Source organism: Neophocaena asiaeorientalis, unplaced genomic scaffold, assembly GCF_003031525.2.
Source record: "Neophocaena asiaeorientalis asiaeorientalis breed wild unplaced genomic scaffold, Neophocaena_asiaeorientalis_V1.1 scaffold35, whole genome shotgun sequence".
In the NCBI taxonomy this organism is placed as follows: Eukaryota; Metazoa; Chordata; class Mammalia; order Artiodactyla; family Phocoenidae; genus Neophocaena; species Neophocaena asiaeorientalis.
The window spans coordinates 2,767,629-2,781,078 of NW_020172984.1; the positions used below are offsets into that span (position 1 = coordinate 2,767,629).

The following is a 13,450-nucleotide window of genomic DNA, read 5'->3' on the forward strand; positions in this document are numbered from 1 at the left end:
GAGCTACCATTTAGGCAGTTTTTTTTTTTAAATAAAGATATATAATTCTGGTTCAAGAGAGGAGTCACAAAGTGGTCAATCAAACCTGCATTATATTCTCAGCATTGTTTGCATGTTACTCTCCCTTCTTTCAGACTCACTGTCAAAATCCTGCCCAGTGAGCATACTCTATAGTTTCTGTAGTCACTGTAAGTCTTAGGGAAAGAGAGAACCTCAGACTGAGTTTGAAAGGCTCAGGGTGAGGTGACGCTGGTTGTGTTAACCGTGGGTCTGATTTGGAAGTATTTAACCAGATACTTACTATAAGCCCTCAACAAATAGTCTTTGCTGGAACTGTCTTCTGCAAGTCCCAGCATGATGGAGGGAAAGCTGCCTTATACTAGGTTTCTCTCTGCCTCCTTCATGTCTTCTGTTTTGTGGTTATTTTTATTCTTGATGATTTTTGTCTTTTTTTCACCCCTACTGTAGAACCAAGATAACATGGGGTGAAGGGTAATAGAGTCTCTTAACTTGTTCTCTAAGCTGGCTCATCCCTATTACATTTTCTTTTCTTTTCACTTAGAATTGGAGTTGAGGCTCAGCACTTGACTGGATGTTTGCAAGAATCATTTCTACCCTTTATTTGCTTTCAATACTAATAAGCATTTTACACTTCAGTCTCGGCCCCCTAATTGTAAGCTAATGCCAGCGCTGTTAGTTTCTTTACTTCCTGAGCTTATAACTTAGAACTTGAAATAATTTTTTCCCCAACAGTTTTACACTGACTTCCATAACATAACAAAGTAAATTTTAAATGTATAACATTTCTGTTCTTAACACTATGTTAAGATGGCATAACATAAGAAGTGTAGGATACAACCTCAATTTCCAAGGAACTTAAAATGCAGCTGGGAAGATGAGACCCATTCATTACAATAATATTAACAGTTTGACCTCCTATTTGAGACCCATGATCCAGAACTCGCTATAATCTGTGGAAGCAAGAAATCATTTGAAATAGTTATCTGTCCAGTGAACCCCAGCAATTGACAAGATGTGAGCTAACATGTCAGGATGTGTCACCAGTTCTTGTTTGAAAGCTGTAGTCAAGCACTCATTAACTCAATATGGTCATTGGAGCTAATGGTATTTGTTTCTATAGCTCCTGATAATATAATATATCCTTCCATGTGCTGGAAAAGCTAAGTGTGGGCAAAAGGGAAACTAAAGAGTATTTTCTTGAATACAACCCCTTCCATGAACTGGAAAATTCCTTGGTCTTGGTTATGTAATTGTCTGAGGATTTTGGACTTAGGTTGCTCACAAATAAAAATATCTTTATGACACCTTATTGTTTTTTTTTTGGATGATACCATGAATATTTGAGAAACAGTAAGATCAGAAAAGCAATTTGTTCAAGGTCACACAGACAAGAATTGCCAAACTTGATTCAAATTCAGGCTTTAACACTGCAAATTCAAAGTACTTTCCTCAAAGTCATAGTTAATGTCAATAGAGTGAACCCGTCAATGCTATTTTTTGATAAACTTGTAAGAAAGGAGATTGTGAGATTAAAAAAATAAAATCTGAGGCTTTGAAAACTTTGAATCCTGTAGTGGGTTTATACTTTAGCAAATTTTGGGAGTCAGTCATTCCATTTCATTCATTACAACAAATGTTTAGTCAGTAAATACTAGATTCTTAAGAGATATAAAAGACATAATATATCGGGGAAGATATTATACATATACAACAATAATTAAGAGACCCACAAGGCACAGAGAGACAGCACAATTTTGATTGGGACTATTACTAACAGCCTTGAAGTATAGTTCTTCAAGAGGATGATGAATTTTGCTGGGAACTAGTCCAAGCACATGGCAGTTGGAGAGAACCAAATGAACCAAGGCATGATGGTGGGGAGGGAACATAGTGGGTTTGATTAATGGGGCTTGTTCTTGATGCCTGGTCCACAGGCCTGCTTGGGGAGACTGGTGAAGGGTTAAGTGGTAAGTGGGGGGAAGATGCTGGAGGACCACTAGAGATAATAATTTTCGTGTGTAAAATAGTTCTACATATTTATTCTTATTTAGAGTTGAAATGCTACAAGTTTTGTTTGTTTCTTCTGGTTGTTAACTGACGATACTTCCTATTTTTAAGAAAGAAGGATTGTTAAGGAAAATAGCAAAATATTTATTGTATGATAGCAGTTTTGCTTATGGCGTTTGCATCCTTTAACGTTTGTATTATGACTCCTTTTGCTAAAACTAAAACAGTTCAATTTAAAAAATTTTCTTTAGGAATGTTCTAAAAGAGCAAATAATGGGAAGTTTACTCTTCGAGATTTGCTTGTGGTTCCTATGCAGCGTGTTTTAAAGTATCACCTTCTCCTTCAGGTATGTAACTTAAAACTGTTTGTTTATTTGTTCATTCATTAATTCAACACAATATTAATGAAGCATCAACTAAGCTGCAGAAACTTTTTGTTTGGAGCCCTATCCCCTTACAGTTTTCAATTATGAGGATAGCTAAGTGGGAAATAACAGAACAGCTGGAAATTTTTTCTTCCTTTTAAGCAAAGATAATTCTGTATCTTTCACACAGTCACATTTTGAGTTCTTCAAACAGAACTGGCTCCAAAAAAATTAAAAAATTTAAAAACAAGGCAAAACAAATACAAATATCCCTTCAACCAAGTCTTCTGTCATTAGCAGTAATCATTTATTAGAATCTCAGTGTTGCAATACACTTGAATTTTGACAGGTTAATTGTGTTAGAATTTGTGCCTTATAACCATAAACGAAAGAGAATTGTGTCACACTCTGTTACTTTCTGCTATACTAAATTATAATAAGACTGCAGTTATTTTGAAGTGATTCTTGTTATAACCCCAAAGCTTATGGTTTCCACGGTTAGTCTTCTAATGAGGGTGGAGAGTCTTATAAATTTAACTTGATAGCTGTACCAGGAGACTCATTAGTTCTGCTCCAAAGAAATGTCTTACTGTATTAGTCTATCAGCTTTGCTGATGCTTGTGAAATGCCATTTTAAAAAGATCTACTACCTGTATGTGAAATATAATTCTGAGTTTGCTGTGCTTTATACATCTTGTATATTAAATTTCTTGAACTGTAACTGCAAAATTATTAGTCATTTCTATTTTCTACTGAGAAATCAGAAAAATTCAAACCCTGATGATTCCTTACAAATGCGTTAAAACATTTATGAGACCTAAACTCAAAGCAACTTAATCAAATTGCATTTTATGAAGAAATAATAAGGAAGACTTAGGCAGTCAATTTCTGAGACATCATGAAACTGAAAACATGTCCAAAAGAAGATAATAATTTATCTTGTAACTTTAGTATAGTCAAATATTGATTGAAGAATTTAAAAGTTGCAGTTTTCAAGAAATATCTATTTTCTTCATTACTCAGCCATAAAAAGAAATGAAATTGAGTTATTTGTAGTGAGGTGGATGGACCTAGAGTCTGTCATACAGAGTGAAGTAAGAAAGAGAAAAAACAAATACCGTATGCTAACACATACATATGGAATCTAAAAAAAAAAAATGGTTCTGACGAACCTAGGGGCAGGACGGGAATAAAGATGCAGACGTAGAGAATGGACTTGACCACATGGCAAGGGGGAAGGGTAAGGTGGGACGAAGTGAGAGAGCGGCATGGACATATATGCACTACCAAATGTAAAACAGATAGCTAGTGGGAAGCAGCCGCATAGCACAGGGAGATCAGCTCCCTGCTTCGTGACCACCTAAAGGGGTGGGATAGGGAGGGAGGGAGGGAGATGCAAGAGGGAGGGGATATGGGGGTATATGTATGCATATAGCTGATTCACTTTGTTATACAGCAGAAACTAAGACAACATTGTAAAGCAATTATACTCCAATAAAGATGTTAAAAAAAAAAAGCTTTTAAGCAGACTTATAAAAGTATAAAATATGACCTTACCTTTTGGAAAGTCAGTGAACTTTTTCTGCTCATTTCTCTTGGGTTGTTTGATATTTTAAATTTCAAAAGTATATTTAGTTCCATGATGATTTTTTAAAATAGGAAAAGTTTTATCTGGGATACCACACTTAGATAAAAATTCTAGAAATGTTTTTCCATTTCAAAATAGTGTAGAGTAGAATTAATTTGTCTACTGTTTAGAAATGTGTTAAATAAATGTGGTATGAATTTGAATATTTTCTACTTACTACTGTATTTTAGTGGGTAAATCATTTTTGAAATGCCTTATGATTTGAACTCACGGATTTATAAAATTAAAATATTTTATAGTGGGGGGTTTGAAACTTTGAGAATACTGTTATTATTTAATAGAGGAAAAGTAAAAATAGAAACAAAAGAGTATCACTCTGACAAGTTTATTATACTTAACAGATTTGATACCTATAGGTTCTGTTTACAACTAGAAACACTACTGGTATTGAATTCAGCAAAGATTTTTTTTAAAATTTATTTATTTTAGGCTGCATTGGGTCTTCCTTGTTGCATGCGGGCTTTCTCTAGTTGCGGCTACTCTTCATTGCAGTGCGCAGGCTTCTCATTGCAGTGGCTTCTCTTGTTGTGGAGCATGGGCTCTAGGCATTCGGGCTTCAGTAATTGTGGCACTCGGGCTCTAGAGCGCAGGCTCAGTAGTTGTGGCGCACGGGCTTAGTTGCTCCGCGGCACGTGGGATCTTCCCGGACCAAGGCTCAAACCTGTGTCCCCTGCATTGGCAGGTGGATTCTTAACCACTGGGAAGCCCCTCAGCAAAGATTTTTGAATGGATCCTATGAGCTGCATACAGTGTGAGTCTCTCAACAATGTAAAACAGCCGCCCTCACACTGATAAAGTTCACTGTTTTATTGGGGAAAATGAAATGTAATCTGCCAAGTACAATACGACGTGATAAGTATGCAGAAGGTACAGAGGTGGTACAAATAAAGACTTAGTTAATTATGGCTTGAGAAGAGGCCTCTGTCATAGCAAGCTTCACAGAGGAGTGTTTCTTGAGTTGGGCTTTGAAGGAAGAATGACGGTTTGACAGGTGGATCAGAGAGCAAGGGCTTTCTAGGAGAGAAAGCATCATGCCTAATGGGATCAGATATTAGAACGTTATTTTGAGAATTGCAATTAACTTAGTAGAAGTAGGGCATAGGTTGTCTGAGAGGAAGTGGAGAGAGAAGTTGGGAGAGGTTTGCAGAATTCAGATCATGAAGCATCTACGAGGTATGCATGACAACCTGAAGCTTTTGTGAACCTCCCAGAAGTCTAAGTAACAGGATCTGATTTACATTTAGAGATTTAACTCTGATGTCAATCGAGGGACTAGATTGTAGCAAGGAAAGACTGCAAGTCAGAAGATGAATCAGAAGCCTATTACAGTCACCCATTTGAAAGAGAGCAGGGACTTGAACCGAGGTAGTGCCAGTGGAGGAGGTTTCAAGGGGAAGGGTCAAAGTTAACACAAACAGAACATAGTGAGAGAGAGGGAGGAGTCAGGGGCACCTTTGAGGTTTTGGCTTAAGTGATGGAGGTGCCCTCATTCAGTAAAACATAAACAGGAGCAAGAGTAGGGGTGCGGGTGAAGATGCATGAAGTGTGGACATGCTGTATTTCAGGGGCTTGCGAGAAACCCAGGTAGAACGATTTAATAGGACATATGAGTCTGGGACTCAGGCGTGAATTCTGGGTTGAGCACATTCATTTGAGGGTGACTGTCACATTAGTTGATAGGCGATGTTATGGCAATGGTTGTGATAGAATTCACAGAGTATGTGACGTAAGGATAACAGAAGACTAAGGTGAACATCTAGGGAATAATAACTCATTTCTAAGGTGCAAAGAAAGAAGAAAGTATGAAAGACAAATGAATAGGCAACATTTAAGATGAACTAACAAAAATAACAGCAACAAACAGAAGAGCCTGATGTCCCTGAGGCCAATGGAGAGATGGAGTTGTCAGAATACAAAGCCATAGAGAAGTCAAGTTTGATAACAAGTGAAAAGTATCAGTTCAGGGACTTCCCTGGTGGTCCAGTGGATAAGACTCCACGCTTCCAATGCAGGGGGCGCGGGTTCGATCCCTGGTCGGGGAACTAAGATTCCACATGCCATGTGGTGCAGCCAAAAAAAGAAAAAAGTATCAGTTCAGTTGTCAAGGAGGGGAATCTTTCTTAACATCTGGCAAGAGTGTCAGTGTGATGGTGGGGGATAGAATTCACATTCAACTTTGAAAGGAAAACCTTTCTGACCATTGTCTCATGTCCTTTTGATATCTATTTGGTCTTCTTACAGTTTGAAATTTTTGATGAAAACAGAGCCTAGTTAAATCAGATTTATCACATTATGGTGAGAATAATGATAAAAATGGTTTATTTGTAAAATGTTTTCTTATGTGTTGGTTTTAATTTGATGAAAGTAGTACTAAAATATATCTTCCAAATAGGAGCTGGTCAAACATACCACTGATCCGATGGAGAAGGCAAATTTGAAACTGGCTCTTGATGCGATGAAGGTTAGACGAATGCAGCATTAACTTGTTTGTATTTCTAATTCTTGCCTAAAAACGATAGAATATAAACTGTTAATACATATGTATGATATGCTAATAGATGTTATTATAAGTATTTGCATAGGTTTGTTTTTGGAGGGGAGAGCTGGATATTTTTAACTGAAATCAGTATCCTTGCATGGATTTAATTGTTGGACAAAAACATAAAACCAAGAGGTATATTAAAATAACTTTCAGTATTTATGAAAGTATGACAATTTCCATAACTACCAGGAATGATTTAATAGAATGGTTTTGTTTCACATTCTTTTTATGGTTGCTAGTAGAAACCTATTGGCTTGTGCAAGCAGCAGTTTAGCTGATGACCTCAGAATACTGGTGTGACTTATTTTTCTCAAGTGAGGATGTCAGCCAGGTTTACCTTTTTGGATGCTGTGTACCAGTACAAGTGATCAGTCTGGGTTTCTATTTCAGGTAAATCTGAAAATCAAGCACTAGAAGTAGGTGAAGGCAGGCTTTTTGAACGTATTGGGGAATCTGTAAAACCCCGATTTCCACGCTATGCTGGACTTTTTGAAAGAAATAATATTTGTCCCTAGCTTAAAACATACACAAATATTTGTTGTCAAAACAAAATGCCAATGTGACTCTGCCCAGAGCAGTGCATAATTACTTCTCTGTGCCCTTGTGCCAGTTTCAGTGTTAGCTCTGTGTTTAGCTGATGTTAGTACCCTGTCAGGAAACAGCCCATCATTATTTATTATTATTATAAAAAATCATATCAAGTTTCCAATTTTTTAAAAGAAAGCGTTTATAGATATATCCTATGAAAAGTCGGGCTTTCATTTAGAACAAAGTTAGGAACTGCTTTTGCCTGAGTTCTGTTCCTGCTGTTGCAGATAAATATAAGAGGGTAGGGAAAAAAGAAAACCCAGAAAACAGGAAAAATCTGGAGCACATATCATAAAAATAGCTAGTTACAGTATGGAAGGATTAGCTAATGTTTCCTCAAATTTGAGAAAAGACATTTTAAAATAGGTGAAGGCACATGGAGAAACAGGACCAGCATTGTTTGTGCCCTTTAGTTCATTTTCACGCTCCCTGGTTTCTCTCCTCTCCTTCACTTCCCTTTATTAACTCTTTGAAATTGACCTGGCTTCCCTGACTGAACCCTCTCAGGAACTAAGATGCTTAACTGGATGCAGACAACAGCCCTGCTAGATTCATTGTCTAACTTTTAGTTACTTTTTTCTCCCGACTAATCCTTCATGATTGCCCTTATTCTAACCCAAGTTCAAGTGTGATTCTCTCAAGGTCAGTGTTTAGAATTTACACCCTCCCGACCTGGTTTCCTTTTTGTTGCTCTGCACGGCAGGATATTTTGTTTGTTTCTGTGTTTGATCCTTACTCTTCTCAGGGGTGTGGTAAGTGACAAGGCTTCAGTCTTCCCAGCTGTACTCCAGACAGTTTTAAATTGCTTTTGAGATGCAGCTTGGATTAGGTATTCATTTTATTGTCATTGAAAAGTTATAGTGGTAACTTTCTACCATTAATGAAATTAATGACGTGTTTTCTTTCAAACAGTGCTCATCTCTTGTCTAATCTTATCTTGCCTTCTTTTTCTCCCCTTCTCTTTATTCTTTAGGACTTGGCACAATATGTGAATGAAGTGAAAAGAGATAATGAGACCCTTCGTGAAATTAAACAGTTTCAGCTATCTATAGAAAATTTGGTATGTAATTATCATTCCATCCAGCTCCCCTAACCCACAAATTGGGGGATGTTCTCCAGTTGTTTTTGAAAAAAAAATAGTTTACCTTCAAGTTTCTGTTGTTCTAGGTTTTTTCCGACTTCTGTTTGGCAGCATCCACGAGGATGAACGTTCAGTGGCACCTGTGATACATCATCGTCCAGGGACTTTCTGCCATTGCTTGTCCCTGTCACTTTAATCACACTGTGATGCCTCTCCCTGCAGCAGTCCCAATTCTAAACATTGAAGTCCATTTTTTTTTTCCTTTTCCTTCCCTCACCCCCATACGTAACCATGGTGGAGTCCCGTTAATTTATTCATTTTATGTATATTTACTGGGTGACTGCTGTGTGCCAGACGTTTTGCTTGGGGCCGGGGCTGTAACGATGAACAGCGTGTTCTCATGGTTGAGGAGACAGTAAAAAGAGAGTCTAAAAATTCTGTCTCTATTGAGATGAACGCTGTGAACAGGTTGCTGCAACAGAGGATAATAAGGGGAGTCCTGGTTTAGATAAGGTGCTCAGAAAAAGTCCTTCTGAGACATTTGTCGCCTGAACCTGAAGGATGAGAAGAAGCCAGTGGCACAAAGGTCTGCAGAGAGAAGATTCCCGGCAGAAGCCATAGCAAGTGAGATGCCCTGAAATGGGCAAGAGCCAGGGCTGTTCAAGGAGCAGCAAGACAAGAGAGGCTGGAAATTGAGAGTTAAAGGAAGAAGGGTGGGCTCTGAAGTGGGGGAGTGGGGGCAGGAGAACTACACACCACAGCCTTGGAGGGCAAGGCTCTGAGTTGGGATTTTGTAGTGATTGCAGTAGGAAGCTAGTGAACGGTTCTTACCAGTGGGTTTCACAGTCTGATTTAAGTGTCGTGAAAACCCTTTCATCAGGCAGACCAGTCAGCAAATCATTGAGGTCGTTTCAAGAGAGATGATGGAGGCTTGGATAAAGCTGTGGGGAGAGAAAACAGATAAATGAATAGATTTAAGATGCTTTTCTTGGTAGAGCAATTTTATTGCTTCTTTCTCTGAAACGTCTTTGGTCTGTCTTTCTTTCCACGCATACAGCTACTTCCCCTTTTCAGGACCTCATCTGCCACCTTTCCAATCACAGTAGCCTCTGGTTACCTCTTCACGTAGTTGCGTTTATAGTTCTGCCTTTGATTATAATCTTGTCAAAGCCTAGAATATCTTTTTTCATTATTTCCTATCAAATTTCTTCAAGGTCCAATTTTTAAAAAATTCTTTCCCTAATCTGAAAGAATCCCTAATTCCTTCTCTTTGTAATTCCATAGCACATTGCCTGGACAGCTGTATTTTTTTTATATTGTGGTAAAATATATATAAAACATTAAATTTGCCATTTTTAAGTGTACAGTTTTGTGATGTTAGATACATTCATATTGTGCAGCCGTCACCACCATCCATCTCCAGAACTCTTTTCATCTTGCAAGACTGAAGCTCTCCACCTATTAAGCACTAACTCTTCATTCCCCCTTCCTCCCAGCCCCTGGCAACCACCGTTCTACTTTCTGTCTTTATGAATTATTGGATATCAATACTTATCACATTTTTGTTTGCAAATATTTTCTACCATTCTGTGAGTTGCCTTTTCACTCAGTAGTGTTATTTGTGCAAAATTTTAAATTTTTATGAAGTCCACCTTATCAATCTTTTCTTTTGTTGCCTGTGCTTTTGGTGTCCTATCTAAAAAATCATTCCTGAATCCAATGTCATAAACCTTTTCCCCTATGTTTTCTTCTAAAAGTTTTGTAGTTTTAACTCTTTGATCCATTTTGAGTTATTTTTTGGAAACAGTATAAGGTAAGGGTCCAACTTCATTCTTCTGCCTGTGCATATCCAGTTTCCCCAGCACCCTTTGTTAAAAAGCCTCTCCTATCCCCCACTGAATTGGTCTTGGCACTCTTGTCAAAAATCATTTGACCATATATGTGAAGGCTTATTTCTGGATGTTCTGTTGTATTACATTGGTTTAGAAGTCTGTGTTTATGCCAGTTCTACACTGTTTGGATTACCATAGTTTTGTAATAAGTTTTGAAATCAGGAAGTGTGAGATCCCAGCTCTGTTCTTTTTTATGATCATTTTACCTATTAAGGGTCCCTTGCGATTCCATATGGGTTTTAGGATGGAGTTTTCTGTTTCTGCAAAAAATACAGATAAGAAACATTTATTTTTATACTTTCTTGTAGTACAGTTAATTAATTACATATCTTTTTTTATTAGAACGTAATCTCATAGATGTTAGTGATATTTTCAGTCAGTTCTTTTTCCTTCAGCACCTTGTAGAGTAGGTGTTCATAAATACTTAAAACTTTTTATTTTCTGTCTCTGGGGAAATGACTCATTATTTTTAATCAGTTAGAATATTTCATTCTTAAGATCTTAGCTCAGGGAAGCCATCCTTGACTCCCTAGACCAAATTAGGTCCCCCAGATATGCATGCTTCCTCTGCTCTTCCATCACGGCAACCACATGTTTGTAATTATATTCTTCGGTGAATATTTGTTCCCCCACTGAGCAGTATGTTTCATGAGGGCAGAGTCTATGTCATTTTGTCCTGTACCTAGTGGCTAGCACACAGTGGATGCTCAGTAAATATTAGTTGTTGTAACTTCCTTGTGATTTGCATTTTTCCAATTAATTCTCTCTTTTGGTAGCTAACTTCTCCGTTAGAGGTGTAAGCAAAATCAATTAATGTCTTCAGTATGCCTCCTGGGATGACCAAGGACAGGCTATTTTTGAAAGCGTATCGTACAGACCTGAGCTTTTTAGAATAAGTGTGTTAAAAGGTAAAATGATAAAAGTTGTTATAAGGTAGTTGTGCCTAGCAAATATCCTCAGTAATGTTCAATTCTGTTTTTATGTGATTATGAAAAACTGAGACATGCACATTTTATATTTTAGAACCAACCAGTTTTGCTTTTTGGACGACCTCAGGGAGATGGTGAAATTCGAATAACCACCCTAGACAAGCATACAAAACAAGAAAGGTGAGAAGGATCAGTACTTATTTTCAAAATAAGTTATTAGGATCAGGAGATTGTGAAAACCTTAAAAACAGTTCCTCCAGGACAAAGGAGTGAAATAAAGGAATAAAAACAAGGGGTCAGATCGATCTGTGGTTTTTTAGTTTCTCATATAGATATGTTAGGTATTCCCTCCCCTCTTTGTTCTGGTATCTGTTGATTTGCCTAAGTTTGAGTTCTTAAGAAGGAATAGACAAATATAGAATGTCAACTAGAGTAAAAAAAGTACACATTAAGATGAGAGTAGCAATAAAGCAATAATAGACAACTACTATAAAAACACAATTGTTTAATTTAATTTTATTTTTTGGTATGCATTTTAAAAGAACTAAAAGCAGTACAACATGTCCTAAGCAGGAAGTCCAAGTGAAGGCCATTTAGTGAGATTTTCTCGAGGGAAATTTGTAGGTGCAGTCCTTAAAGATTAGTTGAGCTAATTATGTGGTAAACTGATTTATTTAGTTGAAATGGCCATTTTCTGGAAACTTTGGAAACTAGAAAGTCAACCAGTAGGGGGCAGCATCAGCTCTTGCTTCCACCTTGATACCCAGGCTCTAAAGTTAGCTCCCAGGAGACACACATCCTTTTAGCCTCTCCCGGAAAATAGGCTTTGAAAGTGATGCAAGTAATAGAGCTACGTGAATGTCTCATTATTATTGTTTTTAAAAAATGTATGCATGTTAATCACTGAGCGTTTTCGAAAAGATACAAATATTGGTATTGGATGATAGGATTATAAGGTCTGTTTTTTTCCCCCAATTACATTGCTTTTAGTAAGACAGAAGAGAAATATCAACATGTAAATTTAACCATAACTTCTCTAGCTTACACTTGGGTCATGTACCACTCAATTTGTGTTTTAGGTTGTCCATTAAGTCACAAGGAGCAACATACAGGGTAAAAGCGCAGGTTCCACAAGTAGACCCAAGAGTGAATCCTGCTGTGCATCCACTGGCAGTGTAACCCTGAGAAAACGAGCTAACTTCCCTGAGCCTCAGCTTCCTCCCAAGTAAAATGAATATGATAATAATACGTACCTCAGGAGATGGTCCTGGGGATTTAAATTGAGTCATCTTTGTGGAAGGGGTGAACGCTTCTCAAGACAATCTGTCTGTCTCCTAGTAACATCAGTAGGAGTTAACTGCTATTGTTGTCATTAATATTATTCCATAAATGTTCAGCTTTTAAACTGGAAGAAAGAAAGTACTAGCTCACGAACAACGCTTTAGGGCTTCATTGTTCCTGACAGTAACTGCAGTGTGCATATTGTTCTCATTATAATTTTGCCTAGTTTTTAACTGTGAAAACTGAGGGACAGCAGGGTGATTCATTTAGTAAAGGGCAGTGCCAGGACACACAGTTCATTCTTCAATGTGCACACCACCTTTGTCTTTAACTCCCGGGATAAATTAAATTTTATCTGAGAAGAATTAATACACATGCTTCCAAACCGTTTAAATAAATCTCTCTCTCTCTCTCTCTCTCAGGCATATCTTCTTATTTGATTTGGCAGTGATTGTATGTAAAAGGAAAGGTGATAACTATGAAATGAAGGAAATAATAGATCTTCAGCAGTACAAAATAGCCAACAATCCTACAACTGATAAAGAAAATAAAAAGGTAAATTCTTGGAAATGAATAACTGTAATTTACTCATAACTTTGACTATTCAAGGAAAGTATGCTAGTACATTAATGTGAGAGGCCGCTTATCCATCCAGGTGTTTTTGTTTCTAGAGATTAATTAGAAGCAAGCCTCTGTGAGAAATAATTGGACAGTGCCACAGGTGATAATGATCACCTCTAATGCCCTAATGATCAAGGCAGCAAAATGCACTTGGCATAGCAATTGTTCTAGATATGAAGTTGACTACAGTAGTCTTGATTGTTCACAGTTTGTCTGATGATAATGTTGTGGGTGGTTTGTGGATGATTATGGTGGTGTGTTAGTGAATTTGGAAACATGATGTTATTAATCAATGATACCTATTAACCTGAGGAATATTAATTTTAACAGTGGTCTTATGGCTTCTACCTCATCCATATCCAAGGACAAAATGGGTTAGAATTTTATTGCAAAACAAAAGATTTAAAGAAAAAGTGGCTGGAACAGTTTGAAATGGCTTTGTGAGTATTTCTACTTTTAAAAGTGCTTTTTTCTA

The 13,450-nt window shown here is 37.3% G+C and overlaps 1 protein-coding gene across 1 annotated transcript in view; it reads left to right on the forward strand.

Moving 5' to 3' along the window:
* Window positions 1-13,450, forward strand: part of LOC112397808 (guanine nucleotide exchange factor VAV3-like) — a 304,349-nt gene that overhangs the window by 192,272 nt on the left and 98,627 nt on the right. Inside the window, exons 10-15 of the mRNA XM_024742081.1 lie at window positions 2,280-2,375; window positions 6,434-6,502; window positions 8,145-8,231; window positions 11,168-11,253; window positions 12,777-12,909; window positions 13,306-13,415. Coding sequence (XP_024597849.1) covers window positions 2,280-2,375; window positions 6,434-6,502; window positions 8,145-8,231; window positions 11,168-11,253; window positions 12,777-12,909; window positions 13,306-13,415 — 581 coding nt within the window. The remainder of the gene's footprint in view (window positions 1-2,279; window positions 2,376-6,433; window positions 6,503-8,144; window positions 8,232-11,167; window positions 11,254-12,776; window positions 12,910-13,305; window positions 13,416-13,450) is intronic.